This window comes from Megascapheus bottae, chromosome 14 (genome assembly GCF_031878675.1).
Source record: "Megascapheus bottae isolate mThoBot1 chromosome 14, mThoBot2.hap1, whole genome shotgun sequence".
NCBI lineage: Eukaryota > Metazoa > Chordata > Mammalia > Rodentia > Geomyidae > Megascapheus > Megascapheus bottae.
This window is the reverse complement of record NC_143522.1, coordinates 33,715,591-33,742,688: the sequence shown is the minus strand read 5'-3', so window position 1 is coordinate 33,742,688 and position 27,098 is coordinate 33,715,591. Positions and strand designations below refer to the sequence as shown.

The following is a 27,098-nucleotide window of genomic DNA, read 5'->3' as shown; positions in this document are numbered from 1 at the left end:
GTCAAGGTATTGGTAGGACCACTTCTTTTTCTGAAGGCGCTGGGTGAGAACCCATCCTGCTTTCTTCCAGCTTCTAGTGCCTCCAGGTGGTCTTGGTGTGTGCATCCAGATCTCTGGACACTCCCTCTTCCTGCCCTGGTGTTATTAATGACATATGCCATTGAATTTAGGGCTCACCTGTAATCTAGGTTGTGGGGCTTGAACTCTGGGCCTGGGCTCAAATCTACCACCCTACCCCTTGAACCACAGTTTTTTGGTGGTTACTTGGAGATAATTGGCACAGACTTTGGTGCCCAGACTGGCTTTGAACCGGGATCCTCAGATGATCTTCTTTGGGGATTCTTGATTACAAGTGCAAAGATTCTTATTTTGGAAAGCCATATCCACAGATTCTATGACATGGCTTGGGGGAGGGGCACCATCTCGACTTCCCCTGGTTCTTTCTACTGACTGCTGGCCTCTGGTCAGTGGCACACACACCATACCCTCGAGTCCTGGCCCCTGTCTGTCTCTCCTCTTCTTTGCTTTCCTGTTGGTTCTTCTCTTCTTAGACTTCAGCTCTCTCAGCTCTGCATTTGGCCCTGTGCAGAGTCTGTGTTTAGACTTTCTACCTAAGATTCAAGAAGGTTTTAAATGATTTCTTTCTCATGCTCTGTGCTACTCTCTGTCCCTGGTCCCATGTGTATTTTATCACAGCTGTCTTTGTGTTTTTCTCCCCTTGGAAGCAAGAGCTCTGTGAAAGTAGGAAGCTGATAGTCATCACCCTACCTTGAAGCATTTGGCACTATAAATAATTGATGAATGGCCCTGTAGCTTAACCTAATTAGGACCTCATCTTATCTTGACATTGCTTTTTCCACCATGAGCTTAATTATTTCCAGTAGGAGTTTTTTTTTTTCCCATTATCTTCTAGATAAGTGAGTAGACAGTCTATAAGTAGACTAGTTTATTATTTTTGTAATCTGCAGTATCTGGACATCAATGAACAGGCAATTTAAATGTTTCGGCATGTGTTAAAGTTGATGCTTGTAATCTCTGCCTTTCTCCCACTTTATATTGGATGTGGCTTCCCTGACTTAGTGGGAACTTAAAAAGAAGAAACTTATCAACAAGGGTCATAGTATGTTGGGGCCAGGAGGCACTCCTGCAAGTCTCTTTCCTTTTCTTTTTGCTTATTCTCTCTGTTTATCTACTTCACTTTTCATTTTCTCTGTTTTTTGGCCACATGCAAATCTGACATTCCCCATATCTCTTATCTACTCAAAGAGAAAAGTTGTTCCTTGGCCTAGTTTTATTTTTCCTGGGACAAGGATGTTCCTGGCCAGAGGTGAGATACTCACTTTTGACTGGACAGCTCCAGGGGTGGCGAGGAGGCTGTCACATTCAGGCCTACTGCTAGATTCACCTTTGGGAGTTAGAGGGCAGATTCCAGAGAAAGGAAGGCACAACTGCTGTTGTGCCTGCCGCCATCATCCTGATGAAGTCCCCTAGTCTGGAAGAGGGTGGCTGAAAGCAAGCTGCAGGGGAGGTCTGTGGTAGAATGCAGGACAGAGGAACCATCTCCAGATAAGACTGTAGTAATCATTGCTAGGCCACAGGAGTGTTCAGGTCCTCCTAATTACTTCTTCTCTTGGCTTTTAATTGGCTCACATTTATTTCCCTTACTGTAGAATGTTTGTGTTAAGTGGTGTGAAAATATCTTAAAACAAAAGTGAGCTTGGTGATGACTGTTTACTCATGGAAGCTTGATAGCAGTGATCACAGATTCCCTTAAAGTAATATGCATTTTTCTCATCAAGGAATGACTTGAAATACATCACCTCTTTATTCTAGAGGCTTTTTTTTTTTTTTAAATATAGCTGACATTCTTTTGGGATGGGCAGGGAAACAGTGCAAGCACAATGATAATAACTTGCAGGGATACTGTAAAACCATTGTCTGGCTGCAGCTACTGACTCAGCTCTTAGCTCCCCTTCCCATCCCCCCCACATGCTAAATAAGCCCTTTTGTTACAGCTTCCACATTTTCAGTGGGCCTCACACCTACTTCCCTTCCCCTTCACTGGTAACCATACTCCTCTTTGCATTGGGCTACAGAAGTGGAAAGTGTGGACAAGAATTTTAGAACAGAACCAGCCCTCAGACCAGCTGAACCCTAACTTTGATGTTCTGAGGGAATATTGAAGCAGTCCTGTTTCTCTGTGTACATGTTAAGTGATTCCTTTTCCTTGTGTTTTGCTTTGTTTTGTTTTCTTTTGTTTTGTTTGCAGAACTGGAGTTTGAACTCCAACTCGAAGTTTCTTTATCACTTGACCCACACCCTCAACCCCTTGTTCTTTTTCTTCACTGGAACTTATGCCAAAGGTTCAGGCAGACAGTAGTCATGCCATGAGGTAACTTGTGACACAGGTCAAAAACTTTTAGGGACAGCCTAATCCAGTATTAGAAAATTGAAACCACTAGCTACAATTATGCATTTCTTTTAAACATTACCTTAAAAGCACACTTCAAGAATGTGTTTTCTTGGTGACTTTTTTGTTGTGGTGGTGGTAATGTTAGTTGAATTTTGAGCTCAGGGCCTCACATTTGCTGGGGAAGCTGGATTACCAAGCCATGTCTTTTCACACTGTTAATTTTGGGGATAAAGTATAAAGTCTTCCTGCCTAGTGGGCCTGGGCCTTGATCTGCCTATTCTGGGCTCTGTTTATGGCTGGAATGACATGCGTGCACCTTTATAACTAACCAGCTTCTTTTATTGAAATGGAGTATCATGGAGCTTTCTGCTGGGCTGGCCTGGAACCATAATCAATCTCAGTCTCAATCTCAGCCTCCTATGTGGTTTAGGGAGACAGGCAGATGCCACTGTATCTCAACCCTAGGTTGAGAAGGGAATCTCATGAACTTTTCTGCCCAGGCTGGCCTTGAACTGTGATCCTTCTGCTCTCGGGCTCCCAAGGAACTAGGCATATGACTTTAAGTTTTTAAAATAATGATTGGACTACAACTCACATATGATATGTGCAAGGTATTTTTTGTGAATGCAACAGTATAGGGTTCAAATGAAAATGGGAATGAGGATAGAGAATTCAAAAACATGTGTATATATATATATATATATATATATATATATATATATTAAAGGCAACTCAGTTTTGGTTTTCTTACAAATAAAAATCTGAGGGTAACATTAACATGACTGAGGGTGGGGAGAGATGAGGTTTAATGAGTATGCTGTTTTCTAACTGGTTCATTTAAAAATATTTCTGGAATGTTTCTCTGAGGTCCATTAGGATGATGCTAGCTGAATTGAACCAGTGAATAATAAGGCAGAGTAGTCATTTGCTTATTTTTGCTCTTTCAGAAAAGACTTGGAGAGCCTGACTTTATAGAGGAGTAAACCTGTAATTACTTGGACATCACTCTTAAATTATTTCTGGAAGTGATTTGAATTTTCTTACAGCTGATGTCTGCTTTGCTGCCCTTGCCTGGAGGATGTTTAGTGGACAATTAGTTATGACCATTCCTGCCTTTTCCCTTATTCCATCCAACTTTTCTACTCATAGAACTTTTGAGATGTGAAAAAACAAAAAAATGAGCTATTTCATCTCTGTTTTCAGGTACAATGGTGCTTTACCTAATGGAGACAGAGGACGGAGGAAAAGCAGATTTGCCCTCTATAAGCGGCCCAAGGCTAGTGGTGTCAAGCCCAGCACTGTCCATGTAATCTCCACACCCCAGGCATCCAAGGTAGGTGGGCCTGGGCAGAGTCAATAAGGCCTTGGAAACCAGTGAGTCACAGCTGTTCTTTTTTAGCTGTTCTCTCTCATGTCTGACCATTGGATGTGGAATAACCACTGTGAGAGGTTGGTTTGGGTATTGTAGGATGGATGTTCAGCAGCATCGTTGGCCTTGACCAAGCGAGAGGATGCTCCTCGCTGTCCACCATTGTTAACAGCCCAAATTGCATGTCCTGTCAGGAGCCTGCTTTAGGGTAACTAACGGTATCAAGATAGAGCAGTTGTGGTTCTCAAGAATTTTTGTATAAAATCTTGATGTAAATATGTATTAACTGAGTATAGCTGGTATATTCATGAAATCTACATGAATTTAGAATGAAGATTTTATGATTATGGAAAGAGAATGATAGGAAGTAAACAAAGTTATATGTTAAAAGAAGTTTGGCTATACCTATTATGGGAAGAAATTTGGTATAAATTAAACAATACTGAAATGATATTACAGTATTTCATTTGTTTTCTAGTAGATGAGCAGGAAACAGGTCTTGAGTTTCGCTTCTGATGGATATGTTTCATATATTCAGCTTTTGATTCTTTAAATAAAGTTCTTTGATCTATAATGCTGTTTCCTTTTCTGTGAATAATGGTATTTGCCAGTGGTATTTCACCTGGGGTTATGGCTGTTGTCCTGGGCCCAGCCCATTCAGAACAAGTTAAGGTTTGGTTTCTGTTTTTACTGTAAACGAACATTCAGAGAACATTGGTAGCTCTTTGAAGATGGCAGAACTCTTTGGAGACAGAATGGCAGAGATCACTTGGCTGTTCTGGAGGTAGAACCTGGAAATAGTCAGAATCCACCAGTTACATTGTTGCTGTCTGTGAGCAAATACATAGAAAACAATATAAAGCACTAAGCAATTGGGGAAGGAAAGATTAATATTCACTGGAAAATGCTTTGACTAAAGACATAAAATTAAATATTTTAGGGAGGAAAAGTCACTTGATAAGGAAAACTAAGGAAATCCAGTTTTGCAGAGTTCTAAGGAAAGAAGAAGGTAAAATGGCAACAAATCGTAGAAGGTCAAGGCAAGATAAAGAATACTTTCTAGTTCAAAAATAATTGGTGAAGAAGGAAACCAAGACAGATATCAGATGTTTTTAAGCCTTAAGCATGTTATGAATGCCATTTTCTTTTTTTTTCCCCCAGTACTTGGGCCTCATATTTGCTAGGCATACACTGTATTGCTGAGCTATACCTCCTGTCTACCCAAAAGCTTTTTGTATTAAAGATTTGTTCCTAAAATTTTTGTGTATTTTTGACATTTTTCTTTTTAATCTGTATGACTATACCTTCTTATATTTAGTTTTTTATCATAAGTTTTATATTAATAAAATGGCTGATGCTTGAAAATCATGGAGATCTTGCTTTGATCAGTCAGACTTTGTTTTGTCATAAAATGTAAGAACTTGGCTACTAGGAGAAACTCAGCTGCTTTTCCTCCTTTTATGCTTAGTTTCTATTGTAAGCTATTTGGATTATGCATTTTTTTCCATTAGTTATCTGTTTGGGTTTGTCTCTAAACATATATTACCAATAGTACTAATTGTAGGGAAAACCAGGTTTTGGTTTTAATCTGGGGGAAAAAATAGCTCTCAAGGCCTTAAGCTATTCAATTTATAAACTGAGTATAGGAAGGAGTAACAGAAATTCTGGCTACAAAGCTCCCAGTATTTAAAATGGTAATAGGATAAAGTTTAGAAGTAGATATGAGAATTAGAAAAGTTAGCTAACCTAGTTTTGTGAGAGAAGGAGAAGCAGAGACAGTAGGCGTTAACATGAGTATTCCTTTAGTGTGAAGTGATGAGATTCCGAGTACCTTTTCTAAAAGTTTCAAATTTTCAGGCAGGAGAATGTGATATACTGAGCCTTGGTCACCACCCCTGGACAATGGAGATAGCCAAGTGACACATATTTATTGTGAGCTAATCACTGTCCAGTGCTGACTTTATTTGTCTTCGTGTGTTGATCTTGAGAGCCTTGTACTGAATCATGGTTTGGACAGTGACTAGGTCGGTCACTCTTTGCACTCCATGATCCTAGGACCTTAGTCTCAAACCTTATTTCCTTCTGGTCTCTCTCAGCCTTGCATCCCTAGCCAGCATGGCCTTGCTGCCCCTGCTGTTGGATTCCTTCTGTTCTGTCCTTTAACTTTGTAACCCCATTCTGCTGTGGACAAAGTCCCTTATGTATCTGAATCTAGTTGTGTTCTTGTGTAGTATGTGACGTTTGGGATTGCATTGCAGGCCTCTGCATACCAGGTAAGCCATCTACCACTGAGCTCCCTCCTAAATCCTTTTAAACAAAGTAGATACTGCTGTAATAAAAGGATCTGATTGTGAAGTAATGTATCCTTATTCTCTTGGGTCTCTTCAAAAAAGAGTTTGTGGAATTACAAATGAATTTGTTCTGCTGCATTCATTCCTGTCTCTTTTTGACCTTATTTACGCAAACTGCCTCTTCCCCAACTTTTGCTGAGCTTACAAACAGACCTGCAGTCCACTCCTCCACATATCTCAGTGAGTTGGTACCTAGCTCTGTCATTTTCCCCGACCCCCAGGTGGTTCATAGGATTGTAATGAAAAACTTACTTTTGTTTCCTTTTCCCAGACACCATTGTCTGTTTATTCCTGTGTGTGTGTACTTTCTGATCCCCTGTCATCAATGTGCAGCTCTTTATTTAGCTTGTCTTGCTCTGAAGTGGTTGTTGGCTTCTATCTTTCCCTGATGCTTTCCTGAGATTCTCTTTTTGTGAGTCCCAGGGCTGGTTTTCTTCTCTGAGAATGCCAGTGTGTATAGTGTACCTGACAAAAACTACTTAGCCTGGAAATCTGAATCGTAATGAAAGGTACATCTTGATTGAGTTGTAAAGTGAAGTTTCTAATCAGAAGTGTGTGTGTGTTAAAATTTGAACCCTGTGCCTTTTGGCTGTGTTTATCCTCTGCCTTACACTCTGGGATTAACAGCTGTGAAACAGGAGCTTGAGTCTCCCATGCATGCATGTCATTGTTCAACACAAAGGCATATTAGAATGGCCAATGTATACTACTGTTGTATAATCATTATTTGTATACATATTTGCTCTTGGAATAGAGATATTTCTCTGATTATATAATGTGCTTTAAAAAAAAATCCCAAAGGTCCTCTATTTTACTTCTGGCAGATCTGTTACATAGAGACTTAGGGCATATTAATTTATTCACCCTTTTTTTGAACAAATATTTATTCAGCACCTTCCATGTCCAGGCATCATGCCAGGGATTGGCGAGACTGAAGTAAACTGGAGCTGACTGTCCAGTGAGTGCGCACACAATGAAGAGTCATTTGAATACATAAGAGATCGTGCATTGCGGCAGGAGTGTGGATTGCGTAGACAGGGAGGGTCTGTGAGCAGGTGGCATGCGTGAAGTGCCACCTGAAGGTGGAGGTGGATTGGCGAGGAGAGTACAGAGATCAGAGCTGGCTGGAGGAGCACAGTGATGTGACTGAGCTTTTTCTCCCAGCTTACATGTGCTCATTTATATTGTTATGATGTGGAGGCAGCTGTTTTGTTGTTATTCTACCAGTAAACAGTATGCTAATGCTGATGCCTGATGGGGGATATTTTTCAAGCAGCATGCTATATTTAGCAACAGTATTATTACTATGGAAAATTCTTCATGCTTTTCCCTTTTTAGATTATGCGTTATTGAAATCTCCTTTTTTGGGTGTTTTCAAAAAGTAATTGGAAATCATTTTGTTCCAGTCCACATATTTTGGGATGGAAAATATCAGTAGTCTCCGAGTGATAGTTGAGGGAAAGATTAAGGCTGTTTAATACGATTGCCAGGACTGCTCTTCAGCCTGTTTTTGTCGAACTTTATTGTATTTGATCAGGAGGTTGATCTGTTGCCTGGAAGGTTTGAACATTATGATGCCCACATCCTGGCTGCATGGAAACATGATGGGCAAGAGGAAAGGGATTTGGCCATATGCAGAAGAGGCACGAGTGTGAGCCAGGAAATAAGCTCAGGTAAAGGCTGTTGTCAACAAGTCTCTCAAAGTAACTGGCTTCTCACAGTAACTAACTCTGTCTTCCTGACCTCACCTACTCTGTGAGGCCAGTATTCATCCCTGCAAAGGACAGTGCCAGACTGGGGACTAAGCTATTGACACATGAACCTTTGAGGACAAAACATATCCAAATGATAGCCGACTAAGCTGGTGTCACTCTGCTAGTTGATGCCAAGTTGAGATCCAGTAGGGCTCCAGGAGTAGTCACTGTCATGGGAAGTTGTCAAGGCATTAGAATTTCCAGGTAAGCTCACTAGCATTCTCTAGTTTGACAGGGTACAGTCCAGTTTTGAAGGACATGCTGTCACCTATATCCTGGTGGTGGAAGACACCTCATCCTCCCAACATCCACATGAAGCTAGAACCGTGTTTTGTTTTAGGAGCATCATGAGTTTATCAATATTCCCAGCCTATCTAGCTGCTACTGTTTTTAAGTACTTGGGTTTAAATTGTTCTTATTTTGGTTTCTGTCTTGTTACTGTATTGAATTCTAGAATTAGTGGTGTGTAGTATTTGATTTATTTTTTTGAGACATAGAGTATTGCTGTGTAGGCCCAACTGGTCTTGAACTTGATATCCTTTTCTTTTTCTTTTTATATAGGTGTGTTTTTGTTTTTGTTTTTGTTTTTGTTTTATGCCAGTCATGGGGACTGAACTCAGGGCCTGAGCACTGTTCGTGGGCTTTCTCAAGGCTAGAGTGCTACCACTTGAGCCACAGCACCACTTCCAGATTTTTTCTATGTATGTGGTACCGAGGAATTGAACCTTGATCTTCGTACATGTTAGGCAAGTACTCTTACCACTAGGCCAAATTCCCAGCCCCCAACCTGGTATCTTTTTGTCTCTGCCTCCAAAGTGCATAGTATATAAGCTATGTACCATTATTCATGGCTGTTTGTTTGATACTTTTGAAAACTAATTTAATGAACTAAACTATCATAAATCTTTACCAATTTAAGGAAGTGCTCCATAAGAAGAGACAAAAATATTTAGGTAAGATTTATCCTTTCAGATATCATAAATATCTGAATCTGTAACAGAAGAAAAAGGAAATAATAGTATAAACTACAGCCCAGAGTATCTTTTGACACTAGTAAACAGGAAACCTAAAACAAATAATTCATATTTCTAGAATGAGAAATAACATTTCAATAAAAGATGAATGTTTTCAAAAGAATGAGAACAGTAACTTCCAAAAGGTTTTGTATTAATCAAAATTCATAAAACAAAGGAAAAGGCATTTATGAAGTACCAATACAGTATGTTTTGCATTTTAAAATCATTTTCTGACATGAAGGATTTGAATTTCAAAAAGTAGCTTTTGTATGAATGTCAATTTAGATTTATGGTCCTGTTGGTTGGAAAACATGTATCTGCCAAGATGAAAAAAAAAGCATTTCTGGGAAAACTTACAAATCAGGCAGTAAAATTTAAGTCATCATTGACAAAGCTATAGCCATTTTTCTCATAGAAATATTTTAATAATTTACTTGAAGTACAATATTCAAGACTGAAAAGAATGGGATGGTTTCTGTTGGTTTTTATGGAGCTGGAAGAACAACATTGTGAGTATATTAAACTTTGCTGTTACACTGAAGAAAAGTGCTTCAGTGGGAAATATTCACATGAGAACCCTATGAATTTTGTACAGCTGAGAGTGTAGTGCTGTCCCCACTGATGCCAGGGAATACTTGGGGATGGCTCTGTTAGGTACAGCCTCCCTTTGCTTTATTGTCTGTGGACGATTAAATGAGAGACCAAATAAACCACTTCACAGGTTTACTTGAAAAATTTGTTTCTTTACATAAACAGCAGGCACATCAATGTCATGTTTTTTTTCTCCAGTGCTATTCCTGACGTTTGAACTCAGAACCTGGATGCTGTCCCTGAGTGGTTGGTTGTTTTTTTTTTTTCTCAAGACTAGTGGACATACTACTACTTGAGCAATGGTGCTGTGTGTGTGTGTGTGTGTGTGTGTGTGTGTGTGTGTGTTTACGTGTGTGTGTGTGTGTGATTAGTTGGAGATAAGAGTCATAGACTTTCCTGCCTGGGCTAGTTTTGAACCACTATCCTCAGGTGTCAGCCGCCTAAGTAGGTAGAATTACAGGCGTGAGCCACCTGTCCTTCAGTGCCACTTTAAGGACATGGAATAACAGTAATACAGGTACTATGTTGTATTATTTATGTAATCCCATTTAGAAGACTTGAATGTTCACTTCAGCAGAAATGGTGAGATAGCAAGCCGTAGGAAAATTAAATTTTTATAAATTGAGCCCTATTACAAGAAAGAAAATGTGTGAGACTTGACAGAGTAACCAGTGAGGCCTGCTGGTTTTGTGATAGGCACATCTAAAGGACAGTTGTATTATTTCTAGCTGGTAACTTTTATGGTACCTTAACAGCAGAAAGGTAAAATGTGTACATATGATTTTATGGGAAATTAAATACAAAATACCTTGTAGTACTGGTCAGTTCTTTACATGGTTCAAAGCCTGCCCAGGCACAAAGGACCTGAGACTCTTATCTTCAGTTAGCCTCTAGGAAACAGGAAGTGGGGCTTGGCTCAAGGGTAGGACGGCAACCTTGAACTGAAGAGCTGAAGAGCTCAGGGACAGTGCCTAGGCAGAGTTCAAGCCCCATGACCCACAAAAAAACCTAGTACTTAATGACATCCAGAAAAGCCCAAGTTCTCTCAGGCCATTAAGTTGGGTATGTTTCCTGCCCCCCGCCTTTTTTTTTTGCTGTAGGTGGCAGGTGAGAAAAGGCTCTTATGACAGGACCAGAGCTGAATTCTTCTGATTCTCTTCCTCTGAAGAGTAAGACTATTCATTTCCAAATAGGAACTGTTTTACTGTAAAGATGAAATGAATTGGTATGATTCTTGGCAGTAAAAACTGAAGTTGCTTAGTATAGATAAGAATAATAGTACTGTTTCTGAAATAGATGCTCTGCAGAGATCCTTTTCTACCAAAGGAATGGTGATAAAGGTTTGAGTTTAAAGAGCTGCTTTGTTTTGGTGTGTGTGTGGGGGGGGGCTGCTTAGGAGGGGAATATGACAGACAAATGGTGCATCCAGATAAATTCAGTGCTGCTTAGAAGTCATGGTCAGCAGAGCTGGTGTCATTGGCTGGCTTAGAATGGCTATCATCTACTGTCTGTTTTTGAGGTCTTTGTGGGGACATACTAAGGTTTAGACTGAGGGTTTTGTGCATGCTAGGTGGTGCTCTTAACAGTTGAGCCTCTTTCTGCTTTTTTGCTTCAGTTATTTTTCAGGGTAGGTTCTTGTGTTCTTGCTGGGCTGGTCTCAGACCACAATCTTTCTATCACCATCAGCTTCAGAGCTGGGGTGACTTACTGACTGACTGATGATCTAGCTAACTTTTTGCCCAAAGTAGCCTAAAATGAGGTCCTCCTGAAATCTGCTTTGTGGTATCACTAGGATTACAGGTGTGAACCATTGTGGAGAGCCCTGTAGCCTGTTTGGCCACACCGTTTGCATTAAGCTGAATGATTTCCCTACCTTTTGTGAGAAAGCATTCTAGTCTCTTTGAAGTCCTGCTTTATTACGACTGATCCACAGGAATATTTGCTTCTAAGCTCTGGATTGACCACACCCATCTTCTGGGTGAGGCATGGATATTGGCTTCAGGAATCTTTGGTTTGATCTTAGTAAAACTGGAGGAGGCAGGTGCAGTTCCTGTGTGCGTTATTGTCTGTCCCGTTTCTGGTTCCAGGTGAGCCAGCCAGCCTTCCCCACTCTGCTCTGCCCTCCAGGTGGCCATGCTTCCCTCACACTACACCTTTGCTTAGTTATGTACTAGCCTTGTATTAACCTACACTCCCACCACCCATTTAAAGTTAGGCCAGTTGTGTGTTCCTCCCAGGAAGTGTCCCCTGCTCCTTCCTGAGCTCACAGAGCGTGTTGTTCTGTATTACTCTTCAACTGCTCTTGATGCGATGTTGGAATCGTTAGCTGACTTGTCACACTGAACAACAAGATTCCTGAAGGTGAGGCCTGACTTCACCTGCTTTTGGTATTTGCTGGGACAGCAGATTTTCCTGGTAATGCTAATACAGTTGGCCTGCAGCTAGATTCCAGTGACACTTGGAATGTACCATGTGTCTGCTTCATGGTAGTGATTGATAATGGGATCTAATATATAGTTTCTCTGGAAAGTGCTAATAGCTGTTGTAAACCTTGTAAATAGGCTCAGGATGATGAAACCTAGCATCCATACTTTGTGGTTCAGTTATATAAAACACTTGGAGCTAACAGATTAAAAATTAAAACTGCATCTTCAAGATTTGAATGTAGAATTCCTCTTTAAAGCTTACAACTTAAATTTATCATTTTCTTTGACTCACAGCAGTGAAACTTTAATAATGAGCAGTTTCTGAATTATTGAACCCACTAACTTTGAAAAATCAGTGCATTTCCTCATTGGAGAAAATATAGTAAGGTGAAATCTCTTTGATAAGGCATTCTTATGTGAGAGTGCGTCTGGTTTAAATTGGTTTTAGTTCCTCATGCATTCTTCAGCCCACCAACATTCATTTTATTCTCTGCTTTCTGAACAAAGGAATAGTTCTGCCATTTTTTTTTCAATGTGGATTTAACATTTTGTTTCACATGAATAGGTGTAAAAAAAAGTTAAGTTCTATAGTGCCAGTTGAAATTATAAACCTGAATTTTGGCAATTGTCCCACCCCCCAGGAATTAAAAAATATATACTTTCTGTTATTTTCTTCTGCAACCTAGTATTATATATCTAAAAATTCTTTTTTTTAGCTTCAAATAGATTGATATTCAAGTCTTCCAAGCAAAGTGAAGTTAATGTTCAATTTACTGATCTTAATACGTAAAACAAAGGAATGGCAAACAGATTTTACCCATCTTCCTTCCTTCCTTCCTTCCTTCCTTCCTTCCTTCCTTCTTTCCATCCATCTATCCACCCACCCATCCACTCATTATTTTGCAGTGATAGAGAGCTAACCCAGGGTTATATGCTCATATGTGCTGGGCAAGTGCCCTATTATTGTGTTATATCCCTAGCCCTAGCACTATTGAATCCTGTCTTTAAAATATATATATATTATTAGTATAAATAGTCTGCTGTGTTTTCATAAAACATGCACACTCATTTACACAATGCCCAGGTCAAGAAATAAAACATTATCAGCACTGCAAAAAATCTCCCCCCTCTTCCAGGTTACTGTCCAATGTCAACCAGTCACGAGGTCACCATCATAGGTTCTTTTCTGTAAGGTTGGTAATGAGTGCATAGAGCCAGACTGTGTGCTCTTCTGTCCTGACTTTTTTTCGTGAATGAAATACCCCGTGCATCCCATATTGTATATAGTAGTTTTATCATCAGACGGAGAAGAGGTTTAGTGAAGCTTCCCATTAAATATAGGCACTCTTTACTCAGGGTCTTGACTCTGATCACTGAATAAGAATTTCTGGACAAGTCACAATGATAAGAAGACTTTGCAGAGCTTTATTATGTAAGTAAACAAACAGGCAAGCAAACAACAGACAAAAAGCAGGCAAACACACTGAAGGGCAGTGGCACACTCTCTGAGGGGGGATACAGAGACACACAGAGACAGACAGACAGACACACACACACACACAAGAGGGGGGATACAGAGACACACAGAGACAGACAGACACACACACACACACACACAAGAGGGGGGATACAGAGACACACAGAGACAGACAGACAGACAGACAGACACACACACACACACAAGAGGGGGGATATAGAGACACACAGAGACAGACAGACAGACAGACACACACACACACAAGAGGGGGGATACAGAGACACACAGAGACAGACAGACAGACACACACACACACACAAGAGGGGGGATACAGAGACACACAGAGACAGACAGACAGACACACACACACACAAGAGGGGGGATACAGAGACACACAGAGACAGACAGACAGACAGACACACACACACACACACAAGAGGGGGGGATACAGAGACACACAGAGACAGACAGACAGACAGACACACACACACAAGAGGGGGGGATACAGAGACACACAGAGACAGATAGACAGACACACACACACACATACACACGCACGCGCATTCAGTCCTTGGGCAGTTGGAGAGTATTTATAGGATAAAGGCAAAGATAGGTGCTTTGTTTTTGCTCTAATCATACCTGGTGTTCCCTTGTGCTTTTTCCTGGTAAGAATGCATCCCGCCGTAAGACAGATCCTTGAGACGAGGAGGCACCGTGTTATCTGCATTTTGGGGCAGGAGATAGCATAAGTTTGGGGAAGCATTTTTCTCAGAAAGGCATACGTCCTGTCAGACAAGTGCTAGTTCTTGGGGTGAGGAATGTATCCCTCAGGAAGAAAGCATCCTGTTGTTGTCTTTCTTTGAAGCAAAGATGGCACTTCCGTGTTTCTAAATACTGTATTTCTGAGTTGCCTTCACCAGGCCTCAGTTATCTTAGGTTATCCTGTTTCATTTTCCCCTAAAAGACTTTGTTCCCTTCATCTTGGGAGAAGTACATGAAGGAATATCTCCTGTATTTATTGCAAGTTGATTGTACTTCATTTCCCCCTAATCCGTCTGGCTTTATTCCTCTAGAATGACTTTGTTCCCTCCATCTTAAGGGACGTATATGGGCAAGCTTTAAGCTTGAGTCTTTGAATTCCTGGCAGCCATTTACCATCCCTTGTTTTCCCTAGGCTATCTTGCTTCAGATTATTCACTACTATTTAATATTCTACTGTGTGATTATTCTAATAACCAATGTGCTTCAATTTTTTTTTTGCCAGTCCTGGGTTTTGAGCTCAGGGCCTGAGCACTGTCCGTGGGCTTTCTCAAGGCTAGAGCTCTACCACTTGAGCTACAGCACCACTTCCCACTTTTTTCTATCTATGTGGTACCGAGGAATTGAACCTGGGTCTTCTTGCATGCTAGGCAAGCGCTCTACCACTAGGCTAAACTCCCAGCCCTGTGCTTCAAAATTTTGAGAGCACTAAAACCTCAATTGAGTTTTTTAAAATTATTAAAAGTTATTTTTAATTGAGAATGTAAAGTCAAAATAAAGCCAACCATGGCTACTAATATCCACATTTGTGGCTTGTAGCAGTTTAAAATCTAGCTGTTTGTTGTACAAGTAAAAAAAAAACAACCCACTCAGAATATTGCTTAGATTGCTTTTAAAGGCAAAAGTAATTTTACAATATTGAATATTTGGGAGAAAAACTCTCATTTTATGCTCAACTTGGAATTTTGTGGCATGTTGCTTTCCTCTTCTGAAAAGAATGTAATCAATTACACTTTTCTCTTAGTTTTCACATTTGTGAGAGCTGCTTGACACAGGAGGAAGAGGAATGACACAGGAGGGGAGAGTGACAGACTGATGTCAGTAGAACCTGGTTGGAACCTGGGCTCTGCTTTTCACAGGACCGCCCTCTAAGTGCAGAGATTTCTTAGGAGTCACAAGTGAGGATTAGGTGGAGTAGACAGGATACACACCTACCTGGTCAGGGGTTCTGGGGAATTTAGTAGCTATTGTTGTAATACCATTTCAGGACAGAGTGGAAGCACACAGTCTTTCAAACACTGCTCTGATACCTATGTTATAGACTGAATCACCAACGTAATTAGTGCTTTGAGAAAAGACTTTAAAATGATTCCCTTTGTAAGTGCATAGATACTCATTTTCATTGGCGGTTGTAGCTCTATTTCATTATTTAAAAGAAAATCCCTAATTTACTCCCTTGATTACACACACACACACACACACACACACACACACACACACACACACCATTCTTAAAAGTTTTCTGAAAGGTAAATAACAGGCCCTAGAGGCTACCTCCTTTGTGAATCACTGTTTCTTCGTGCCCATCCCCTTGTCTTGACTTGGCTATGGCTACTCGTGAATTTCAGTCACCAGCAGGCTGTAAGTTGTAGCAGGACCTATGCTGACACAGAACTGAAAGAGTGGGTGTCAAGCTAGCTGATGTTTAGAACCTCTTGCTTTTCACCCCCTTTCCATAATTTCACTTAAGTACAAACTAGTTTTTAAGAACTTTGGGGCAGAGATGGAAGAAAGCTTTTCTCAGGAAACACGTTTCTGGCATTCTGGACAGTTGTGTTTTTTTCTTCTTTCTGAAAATGAATCATTACCTCACAACCAAACCAAATGGACTCATATGGGTAAATGAGACTTGACAGGTTGGGAGCAGTAATGAGTCACAGAATAGCTGGAGGGGTCTAAGAGGGTGACCTGCCCTAGAGAAGGGCAGAATTGGCTCTGTGCTGATGTTAGATGCAGTATTATCTATCCACTGGAGCAGGGGACTTGCCCAGAGAGTGTTCCCAGGACCCACAGAAAACTCCTTTCCTTGTCTGCTTTCCTAGCCTCAGAGTCAACCAAGATACTACCCACTTTATATTGTGTTCAAAACTTGCCATTCAAACTATAATTTTGAAAACTTTTCCATTCCAACTGTAATGTCAAATCAGTTTTAAATTTTGACACTGGTTCTCACCTTCTTTGCTTTTTTTGTTTGTTTTTGTTTTTGTTTTGCAGTCCTGGGCTTGAGCTCAGGGCCTAAGCACTGTCCTTGGGTTTTCTTAAGGCTAGAACCCTACCACTTGAGCCACAGCACCACTTCCCACTTTTTATTTTTCTATGTATGTGGTATCGAGGAATCGAACTCTGATCTTTGTGAATGCTAGGCAAGCAGTCTACCACTAGGCCAAACTCCTGGCCCTTCTTCTTTGTTTTAATGATGTCAGTATTTTTTATTTTTGTCGAACAGGAAGGTACTTTTGCTTGTCTTAGAAAAGTTGGATAAAGTTGTGCGTACCAATTTACCAAACTTTATTCCACTTTGTCTTTCATTACACCGGTAAGTTTCTAGTATGTCTTCCTTGTTCTGTATTTTTGCTGAAGTAGGTCACACTGAATAACAATAGTGGAGAAAAACACTACTAGGAAGTTGAGGGATCTGTTTTCAGTTTGAGACTGAGGACTGAGCATCTTGAAGCTTGAGCACTATTGAGTTTGGGGCAGGATAACCCAGGGGTGGGGAATGCATTAGAGGGTGCTCAGCAGGATTTTGGCCTCTGCTTAGTAGATAGGATGGCTCTGGGGTACAAAGTCCCTCCAATTAAAAACACTTAGATTCCTTTTTTTTTTTTTTTTTTTTTTCGGTTGGTCATGAGGCTTGAACTCTGGGGCCTGGATGCTGCCCCAGAGCTCTTCAGCTCAAGGCTGAGCCATAGCACCATTTCCTGTTTTCTAGTGGCCAATTGGACATAAGAGTCTCAAGGTCTTTAGTGCCCAGGGTGGCTTTGAACCTCAATCCTCAGATCTCAGCCTCCTGAGTAGCTGACTTAGATTCAGCTCTAGTTAGCGTGGAATCTAGTTAATAGCTAAGACCCTGGAGTTAGGATCCGAAACTTGACTCTTCTGATCCTCTGGCCTCTTCTCTCCTTAAGTGAGAGAAAAGAGTTTTACACAGCCATTAGAGTGGAATAAATGATTGGATACATGTAGAGTGCTTAGTCTCAGGATTGGTCTCTGTGCATTGTAAGTGCCAGAATATTCAACTAGCACTATTGGCAGGAGGAGGACTTAGAAGAACATTTGAACATTCTCCTGAATGGAGATCCAGGTAGAGCCGTAAAGGACAAAATGTATTGGCACATTCATCTTCATCAGCCACTTTTCTACATCCTCTGGCAAGCAGTGAGGGAAGGGAGTGAGTGGGTATCATACTCCCCGGTGTTCCTTTTCCTTCCGAAACTGAGTGCTGTGTAGCAGGAATCATGACTTTAAACCAGGCTTTGTGGAAACAGAGGGGGATGCTTTAAAGGCAGCTTTAATTAAGAAGGACTGGTCTCAGTTTTCTGAGCCTCTTGTCTTTCCAGGGCTGGCATACAAGTAAAGACCTATGTCCTCAGCACAGGATAGGGCAGTGGGAGTCCTGTGGGGCAGGGGAATGGGTGATAAGAGTGATGCCTTCCTCTCTTGCTTCAGTCAATGGACACTTCTTCCTCTGAAATCAGTGCTTTATCTGACTTGACAGGATGTGTTCATTTTGCCAAGGCCTTGGTTGGGTCAGTGTTTACTGATTCCAGATGATGAAGAACAAGAGTTATATTCAGGGGTGTGACAAAGACAACAAGTTATGTGGAAGGAAAAAAATGTTTCCCTAAAATCTGACAGTGGGAAAGGAAGAGGGGAAGGAACTGCAAATAAACATCTGCCTACAAACCAAAACATCCTTGAAGTAGGTTACATCAGTATACTATCTTCTCTGATAATACATGCTGCCAAATTATCCTCTCCAGATTGTAGATGGAAATAAAGTCTGTAGAAATTCGTTCCAAATCAAATGATTGATAGGTACTCTTTAAATGTTTTATAGGCTTTCTGGCTTTTAGAATACATCTTTTCAGTTTAGAAACATATTGTTAATGTGTGTTTTCAAAATTAACTGTAAGCTTTTTGTGTGTGTCAAATAAAAGAGTAAAACTTTTCCTGGAATTTGTGTGGGATTTGGATTTGGTCCAAGTCCCCCAGCAAATACCAAAATCCGTGCCCAAGTGCCTCAGATAGAACGATGAAGTATTTTCCTGTTTGCAGTTTTCCAGTCATCTGTAATTCATAATGGGATATAAAAGCCATGCGAATTAGTTACTGTAGCACAATAGTATGTGCCTTCACATCATGTATGTGGATTCAGCCTAGTACTTGACATGTGGCAAATTCCAAGTTTCGCTTTTTGGAACATCATGAAGTCCCTCTAACTCCAGTAATTTTGATCAGTTGATGGTTGAAGCCACAAGCTTGCCTCCAACCATAGCCTCCTGACATGAGCTTCCCAAGTAGCTAGGATTATAGGCACAAGCCCCATGTAAGCTCATGTGTGACTTAAGTGCAAAGTATGTTTTTAAGGTGACATAGAACTCTGTCTCCTTTACCCTACTCTGTGTCTAGCCAGTGATATCACATTGCCCAGTTGAATAATATGCTTTAATTAGTTCTTCATTTTGTGTAAGGCAAGGTCCCAAGTCCCAGCAACAGCGCAGCATCTTCATGGAGTTACTCCATGCTCTTTGGACTCTGTTCATCCCGTTTATCTGCTTCAGAATTCAGTTAGTAGGGAATCATACATTTAAGATCTTGTCCTTTCACTTGGAAAAAATCATATTAAGTGAAGTAAGCCAGACCCAAAGGAACATAGGCTCAATGGTTTCCCTTATTTTGTAACAATTAGTACAAAACTTGGACTTTCCTAGCTCAGAGGATTACAGTAGCTCAAAACCTAGATATATTAGGCCATCTAGGATGAGGCTAAATGGAAGGACCTCCAGGATATGGAAACAAGAGCTATGTAATGAGTGAAAGTTGTTCTTAATGTACTATGTTATTTTGTTGTCCTTTGGTTATTCTCATATTGTTACAGTATCTTATCTTGTAATCTGGTATATTATATATACGTTTATTTGTTTATTTGAAATAGGAAAGGGAAGGGGGAGAACAAGATGAGGGGAAGGTATGGGAAGAGGGAAATGGGGACAAAAACATGAGAAGAAGGGGTATCAATGTGTGTGAAGTAATGTTCCTTCTATCTGGTGAATATAACTAACCCCTCTATTAATTACAATAAAAAAATAAAAATTAAAATTTTAAAAAATCTTGTCCTTTCTGTCGGTGGAAGTAAGGGGCGAGTGTTGTCGCTGTTCCTAAAATTCTGCAGGCAGCGGTATGGAATTAAAATGCCCATCCCTCACAGTGCTCTGCAGTGACCCTCATGACTGTGGCAGCCCACACCTCCCTGTAATGGGAATTCAAACGAAAACCGTAAACTGAGTGCTCATTAATGTAATGTTTCTTCCCCGACACATGTGCCTGCAGCTTTTAGTGAAAAGTTTTTAGGCATTTCTGCAGAGGGAAGGTCATTACATCCAGATGAGCAGCAGCCTCTGATGCACAGCCTCTGGCCAGGCCTGGCTGAGCATGTTTCAGGACCCCTGGCTACTCAGTCTGTGTGTGTCTTTGGTGTCTTAGATCCCTCGCCCTTCACCTTCCCCGTGGGAGGAGATCCACCACACCATAGCTCCCAAGAGAAAGCTGCTTCCCCTTTTCCTATCCGTGTAGCGCCCTCCTGAGGCTCCAGTTTGTCTTATTTATCCTGCTCCCAACGTCTAGGTTCCTCTCACCCTCACAGCTACTTGGAGGCAGAAGTGGTTTCCACCACTAGAGCTCTACCCCTTGAGCCTCAGCACCACTTCCGGCTTTTTTCTATGTATGTGGTACCAAGGAATCGAACCCGGGTTTTTGTGCATGCTAGGCAAGCACTTTAACCACTAGGCCAAACTCCCGGCCCACAGCATCTGTTCTTATTGGACAGGTTTGCAGTGTGAATTGCGATGCAGCAGCCCAGCTAAGAGTGTTTATTGGCCGTGGAGATCCTTTCACTCCATCTTAACATTCCACACTGCTCATCAAAAGAAACCCTCCTGCCTTCGCCATTTGTTTACCCTAAACCATCTCTTAGATTAGGCGTGGTTCTGTGAAGATGCTTTTGTGGTTTCAAGTGTGGATCTTCTGTCAGAAAGGCTGATTTGTCCACAGGCAGTTTAGGATAGGGTTCTCAGGCTGTCCCTGAGGGCTGTGGTCCACACATGTGGTTGTCAGGATGGTCCCCTCCTCTGGAGGTCACTCCTTGCTGGAGGCCCACGTCTCTGTGGCATTCCCAGTCAGTAGAATGAGGCTTTCTTTAGAATTTAAATGGATTCTAATTTCTAAAGAGGTACTTTTTATCTCCACATACACTGTGTAGTTTGAGCCACAAAACAGTCTTCAGTTCTGGCTACTCTTAGTACCAGACCATGAGATGGCAATTATGCCACTATCTGGGCTGCAGGAAGTGTGTGATCAGGCCCCACTGACAACACTCTGTCCGTGTGGACTTGTCATACCACTTGTGTCTGTCTGCCTGTCTGTCTGTCTCTCTGTCTCTCTCTTTCTCTTGCTCACTTCCCCCTTGTTCTCCACATCCCTTTCCCTGCAGCTGTTGGTGTGACTAGATGCATGGGCCAAAGCAGATTTGGGGGATAGAGATAAGCTTTGGGTAGCCAAGGTTCAACATGTGACAAGAAAGAGCCTGCCTAAAGCTGTGGCCACTCCCTGGAGAAGACGTGAACAATGCGGAATAGCCAAAATGGTGGGCTAGGTGAGAATTTGGGGGTCCAGGAGATATTTTGTATAACCTCTCAGAGATTTGATAAGAAAGCATGTTCATACTCTGAGAGGACCTAGTGAAGCAGACTGTGGGTGAAAAAAATCTTCATATAAGCAGGTGTGCTGTTGATTTTTGTGTATCTAGGCATAAACTGACTCTTGTTTTTGTCCTTTTTGTTAAATAAGCAAAAAAAAATTCCTTTGGCTCTGGGTTTACTAAATTTTGTATAAAATACACCTGTATTTTCTTCATCATTCATGTCTTTAATTATATCACCTTTTTGCTTGCTAATATCATACACTTTTCTTGTTTTTTTTTCTCTCTTTTTTTAAAAAAAATTTACACAGCTCTTTACAGGGAGATTTCAATTTCACTCTTTTTTTCTTTTTTTTTTTGTGGGTCATGGAGTTTAAACTCCGCCTTGGTGCTGTCCCTGAGCTCTTCAGCTCAAGGCTACTGCCCTACCCTTGAGACAAGCCCCACTTCCCATTTTTTAGAGGTTAATTGGAGAGAGTCTCAGGTCTGTTTGTGTCCTGGCTGGCCTTGAACCTTGATCCTCAGATCTCAGCCTCCCGAGTAGCTAGGATTATAGGCATGAGCCACCGCACTGGCTAGTCACTCCTTTTTAACCATTACTTTCTTAGATCTGATTTCACCTCATGTCTCTTCCCTTTTTCTACAGTAATTCCCCCCACAGACACAATTTTACTGTTTGTCAGTAGTATACCAAAGTTTCTATGTTGTTGCCCACAGTCTTTCTCCTGAGGGTGATCACGTGACACATCTGAGTCATGGTGGCTGTCCTGAATATCTCCACATAACTATGTTTGGAAACTAAATGTGGCAGTTCTGCTTGGACCTTGATTACCACTTACTTGTGTTTTGTTTTCATTGGAAGAGATCCAACTCATTACAGATGATACATTCCCAAATATAACTTAAAAAACAGTTTATTATTGGGAATATTTAAATGGAAAATGATACTTTAAATTCGTCTAGTGCTTCCAGTTCTATTGGCATCTCAGTGTACAAGTAGCAAATGAACCAAGCTTGTAAGTAGCAGGTATGTGAGAAATCTCCCTTATAAACACATAAATTTAATGGCCAGTTTGTCATATTCATCCTGATTTTATAATAAATCCAACTGGTTATGCAGACAGGTAACAGCTGTTTCGGAAATTCAGATAAATGAATTTATGTGGCAAACCAGTCGGCTATTGCTTCAACATTTACATGGAATTTTCATCCAGCTTTGCAGGATCCAGGAATTTCAGTAGTACTACAAGCTCCCTTTTTCTCTCTTACTGACTACACAGAGGGTGCTTGGTACGTCTTTGCTGACTCATTTATTGAGGACCACACTATAGAAGCTGCTTTACCTCACATGGGTGGTAGCAGGTAGACACACCTGGTAAGACAGCAAGTCTGTTCCAAGTTGAGATTTTCTGACCGTCAGCAGTCTGGCTGGAACTAGAAAGTCCTCCCAAACATGGAACAATGATTTAAAGCAAAAAGCAAGGCCTCAGTAGAATTGCTTATGTTCTTGGTAATGTGGGTCATGGTGCATTTTCCAAATACGTTTTTTGTTACTGGAGGAAAATAGAGTGTGCTTGCATTTGTTTTTATTTTCTGCTAGGATATCACACTGCTGTGTTGATTACAAGATTTCCTATGCAGACAGCTAATCGCCTGCCAGGTGTTTTGCTAAGATCTTCCCATGTATTTCCCTAGTTTTCCTCACAACAGTTTCGGGAGTGGTGCCTCCTATCATTCTTGTTTTCCAGACCAGGAATCGCAGTGTTGAAGTCACTTTCTCAGGGTCACACTGCTGGTGAGAAGTGGAGGAGAGACTGAAGTCTGGGTCTTTCTGGTGACAAGCTGTGCTTTCATAACCACACTCACTCTCCTGTTACTGTCAACAGGAATGTCAACTAAAACCAGAAATGATACCTAACGTGGAGAAACATCAAGAGGAAAGGTGGTGGAATAATAGAACTGCCATTCAATCCAACAGTTACTTGGGTGTGTAATTAATGGGCTTTTAATGTTTTATAGAGTTCTTGCCATATTCATAAATGGACAGCCCCATAGTCTATAGTTGAGGCAAAGATGATTCTTGGCTGAGTGACTGACTGACTCCAGACTAGCCTTAGCAAACTCCTGTAAGACTACTGTTAACATCATTTTGGCCATAGCAAGAAACGGCATTTTCATCCATTATCTTACCTTTTCATTTCAAATACTCAGATTGTGTCACTCATGGATGCTGTCTTGTCTACAGACCATTAGTAATTGTCCTTTAGTGAAATTGTGAGGAGTTGACAGGTCTGTTTGTATTTTGAATGTGTAAGTAGTTTTACCATTTATCAAATAAGTTTACAAGTATAATGCATCCCGATTAATGCCACTCCTTTCATCATTTTTCCCTTTCCTTCCTAACGTATCCTCTCTTCAGTTTTCTTAATTTTGTAGGATATGAATAGAATATTATTACTGCTTTCTCTTTTTTAACATCAAAGAGGCACACTGTCATCTTTATTATTGAAATCTAGTCATAAAACACCAATTAAAATATCATAAAGCTTTGGTCTTTAAATGTGAATTCAAAGAGGATTGCCTTACGAATGTGAAGTCCTGGAAACCTGTTCTCTTATAATATGGCTCCAGATAAATTCTTTGAGCTGTAGTGAGAAGCTGTAAACTACAATAATAGTTGATCTATTTTTTTTTCCTCTTCTGGTTTAGTTTTTGGGTGTTCTATAATGGCATCTTACCTCTTCCTACAGAAGTATAAATCTCTGACTTCCCAGTGACCTGTCAACTAAGTTCTCATGGAGAAAAGCCTTAATGCAGCCCTTTGGTCTCCGCAGTTGTTTGTCTTTCTCCTTGGATCCCTGTTCACTTGGAAGGGCCAGTTAGTTGGAATCCTGGTACTGGGGTGGGGCTTCTAAAACTGGCATGACTTGATTAGGATCAAGATTGATGGTTTTCAGTATTGTTCCCTGGGGTACCACAACGGGAAGCATACAACATCATCTGTGCAAAGTTGCTGATAACATCTTTAACCCGAATCTTCACAAACAGCCACCAGATAATTGTAGAATAGGCAGGATTTTACTAGACATGGGGCTTAGGCTCTTTAAAAAATGTCCATTGTAGTTGTGTGAGATGGTATATGGCTGTAATCTCAGCACTGGAGAGGCTAAAGGATCGCAAAATCAAACCAGAACAGGTTATGGAGTGAGACCTTATCTCAGATAACAACAATGAAATGTCTACTGTGAAAACAAATTTTAAATAAAAGACAGCTGGGCTGTTCTTTATTGGGAGATGGAAGAGGAGGGATGACTAAATGCAATGAGCAGTCAGCCCTTGAATCCTGTATTTAAAAATGTTACCAAAGTGTGTTTGTCAAACAGTTAGAAAGGTTATAACATACAACCAAGCCCTCGTCACTGAATGGATGTTAAGTTCCTGGGTGTGATCATTGTGATTCTGTAGAAATGATTGCATTATCTGGGGGTGAAGTATGATGTGAACACATTACTTCAAAGTAGTTCAGGTACAAAAAGGATAATTGTGCGCACCCATGTAAATGGACAGCACGTGCATATACATAAAATACGATGAGGTATGTATGTTCCCTTGATCTACAAGCATTCTTTATGAAAATTATTTATCACGGAAATGTTTATTTTGCAGAACTGAACAGTGAAGGACAAAGCAGTGATTGAAAATGCAGTGCAATGGTTAAGCATTTTTATTGGCTTCATAATGTATTAGACAGAGGTTTACTGAGCCACCTGTTAAGGAGTCAGTTCTCATTCTAGTCAGCCTTGCAGCCTGGTATAAACACATATAGTAATAGTGGCCAGAACCCTAGAGGACACAGCGGCCAGAGGGTAAGCGAGGACATTGTAAGTGATGGAAATGACTCAATAAATGTTACAATGAGCACTTTGAAAGCAAAACCATTCTGAAGTTTCCCAAAGTAATATAGGCTTTTGCCAAGCAAAGCACATCTGTCTTGGGGTGCTGCAAAGTCCCCCAATGGCTTCACTGTGCCCTCCTGACCCAGTGCTGTGTGCTGGATCTTGGAGTTAGGAAGCAATGGTAGGGAAGGGAGCAATTCAGTAAATGCAGCCAGAGTAAACTGGTTGTCCTAAGTAACATGGGTGCTTAAAGGGTAACTGGAGAGTCTTTTTTTTTTTTTTCTTGTAAACTAATCAGTAATCATTGTTTTGATGCAGGAGAAGATCACAGATAACCTACCCATCTGCAGTCAGCTTTCCAGAGATGCTTTCCAGATGGAAGAGAGGCAGCTAATTACAAGTTCTCTGTTTCTTGACAAGGTTGAGTACTGAAGGGACACGCACTTCCTTAACTTAGGGCATTTGCAGTAGGAAGGCTGACTTCATTAGAGCCAGTGGCAACTTTGTCTTCTGACTTGGGGCTAGTGCCTCGGGTATGTCCCTCTACTCAATCGTAACACATTAACCATAGGTATAGGTGGCTCATGCTTGTGATCCTAGCTATTCAAGGGGCTGAACCCTGGAGGATCGCGGTTCACAGACAGCCAGGGCAGAAAAGTCTGTGAGAGTCTATCTTCAATTAACTATGAGGAAAAAGCAGAGCTGGAGATGGGGCTCAAGTGGTAGAGTGCCAAGGACCCCAAGATAGTTGGGGTTCCTGAGTTTAAACCCTGATATAGGCAAAACCAAACCAAAATGAAATTGACTGTGACTTGTTATCAGAATTAATCAAAAGCAAAAGATTATACAGAATGTGGGTTTTCATATCATCTGCCTTTTCCCTTTCCAAGGAAAATTTTTAGATTTATTCTTTACTTGATGAAATACTTCTTCCACTCCTGAACTTTTGGAGACTTTTCTCCCAGTTTAACTCCACTGTTTGGGTCACACCAACTATTTCAGTAAGTTGTTTCAGAGCTTAGTAAATGGCTCATTTTTATGTGTTAGGCTGGGTGTGATATTTCTGATTTTCCATTAAAGGCAACTTTGTTTTGCTAATGGTGTTAGGTTTCTAGAAAACAGTTTCCCTTCAGATGTTTTAAAATGACATGTAAGAACCCTAAATTTTGTGTGTGTGTCTGTCTGTCTCGGTCGTGGGTTTTTGACTCTGGGCCTGGGCACTGTCCCTGAACTCTTCAGCACAAGGCTACCACCCTACCCCTGGGCCTGGGTGTTGCCCCTGAGCTCTTCAGTTCAAGGCCCTACCCCTGAGCCATAGTGCCACCTAAGGTTTTCTAGTGGTTAATTGGAGTTAAAAGTGTCACAGCCTTTAGTGGTCTTTAGTGCCTGTGTGCTGGCTTTGAACCACGATCCTCAGATCTCAGCCTCCTGAGTAGCTAGGATTGTAGTTGGGAGCTGCCATGCCCAGCCTTTTTTTAAATTTTGTTTTTAAACCAGCCCGTACAGAATTTTTAGACTTCTGCCTTTTCTCCTTGGGCATTTCCTCTGTTGCCTGTGGTTCAGTGTTTTATCCATCTAATACAAGTTTCCCTCTAGTTCTGGGGCTCTTGTGCACTGCCTGTTAACCTTTGATATGGAGTGCTGTCAAGAGTTTTCTGAATCCCCAGATCACTGTCACTCCTTGTATTAAACTTGTCTGGGGTTATCCTCAGGGGCTTTGCTGCGTGTGACGTGAGAATGAGTTGCCCTTCCTGGGAGCAGGTTGGTTGTGGGAGCAGGTTGGTTGTGCCCCATCACGACGTGCACGGCAAGTGGTAGAAATCAGCACTGACTACATCTGCAGGCAAGTCCTGGGGAGGCAATGGAAGATCAGTCAGCCGAGGACAGAATGAGCATGCCGCCTTCAGATCCACAAACTGCACTGCTGCTCATCGCCCTTAAATACTTGCTGACATTGCCACATCCTCACAATCTATTTTTCCCATTGCTACCAAGGCTGGTAGAGCAGAACAATGACTGTATAAACCACGAAATTCTTGTAATTATCATCATACCACAATCAGAGCA

The 27,098-nt window shown here is 41.1% G+C and overlaps 1 protein-coding gene across 4 annotated transcripts in view; it reads left to right on the top strand.

The window, feature by feature from the left end:
- Nucleotides 1-27,098, top strand: part of Peli2 (pellino E3 ubiquitin protein ligase family member 2) — a 117,015-nt gene that overhangs the window by 35,030 nt on the left and 54,887 nt on the right. For 2 of the 4 annotated variants that reach the window (XM_090344970.1, XM_090344972.1), the window contains exons 2-3: nucleotides 3,617-3,746; nucleotides 25,350-25,451. In XM_090344970.1, coding sequence (XP_090201096.1) covers nucleotides 3,617-3,746; nucleotides 25,350-25,451 — 232 coding nt within the window. Of the gene's footprint in view, nucleotides 1-3,616; nucleotides 3,747-7,670; nucleotides 7,807-25,349; nucleotides 25,452-27,098 lie in introns of all 4 variants that reach the window. The other 2 variants (XM_090344974.1, XM_090344971.1) reach the window with 2 other exon arrangements.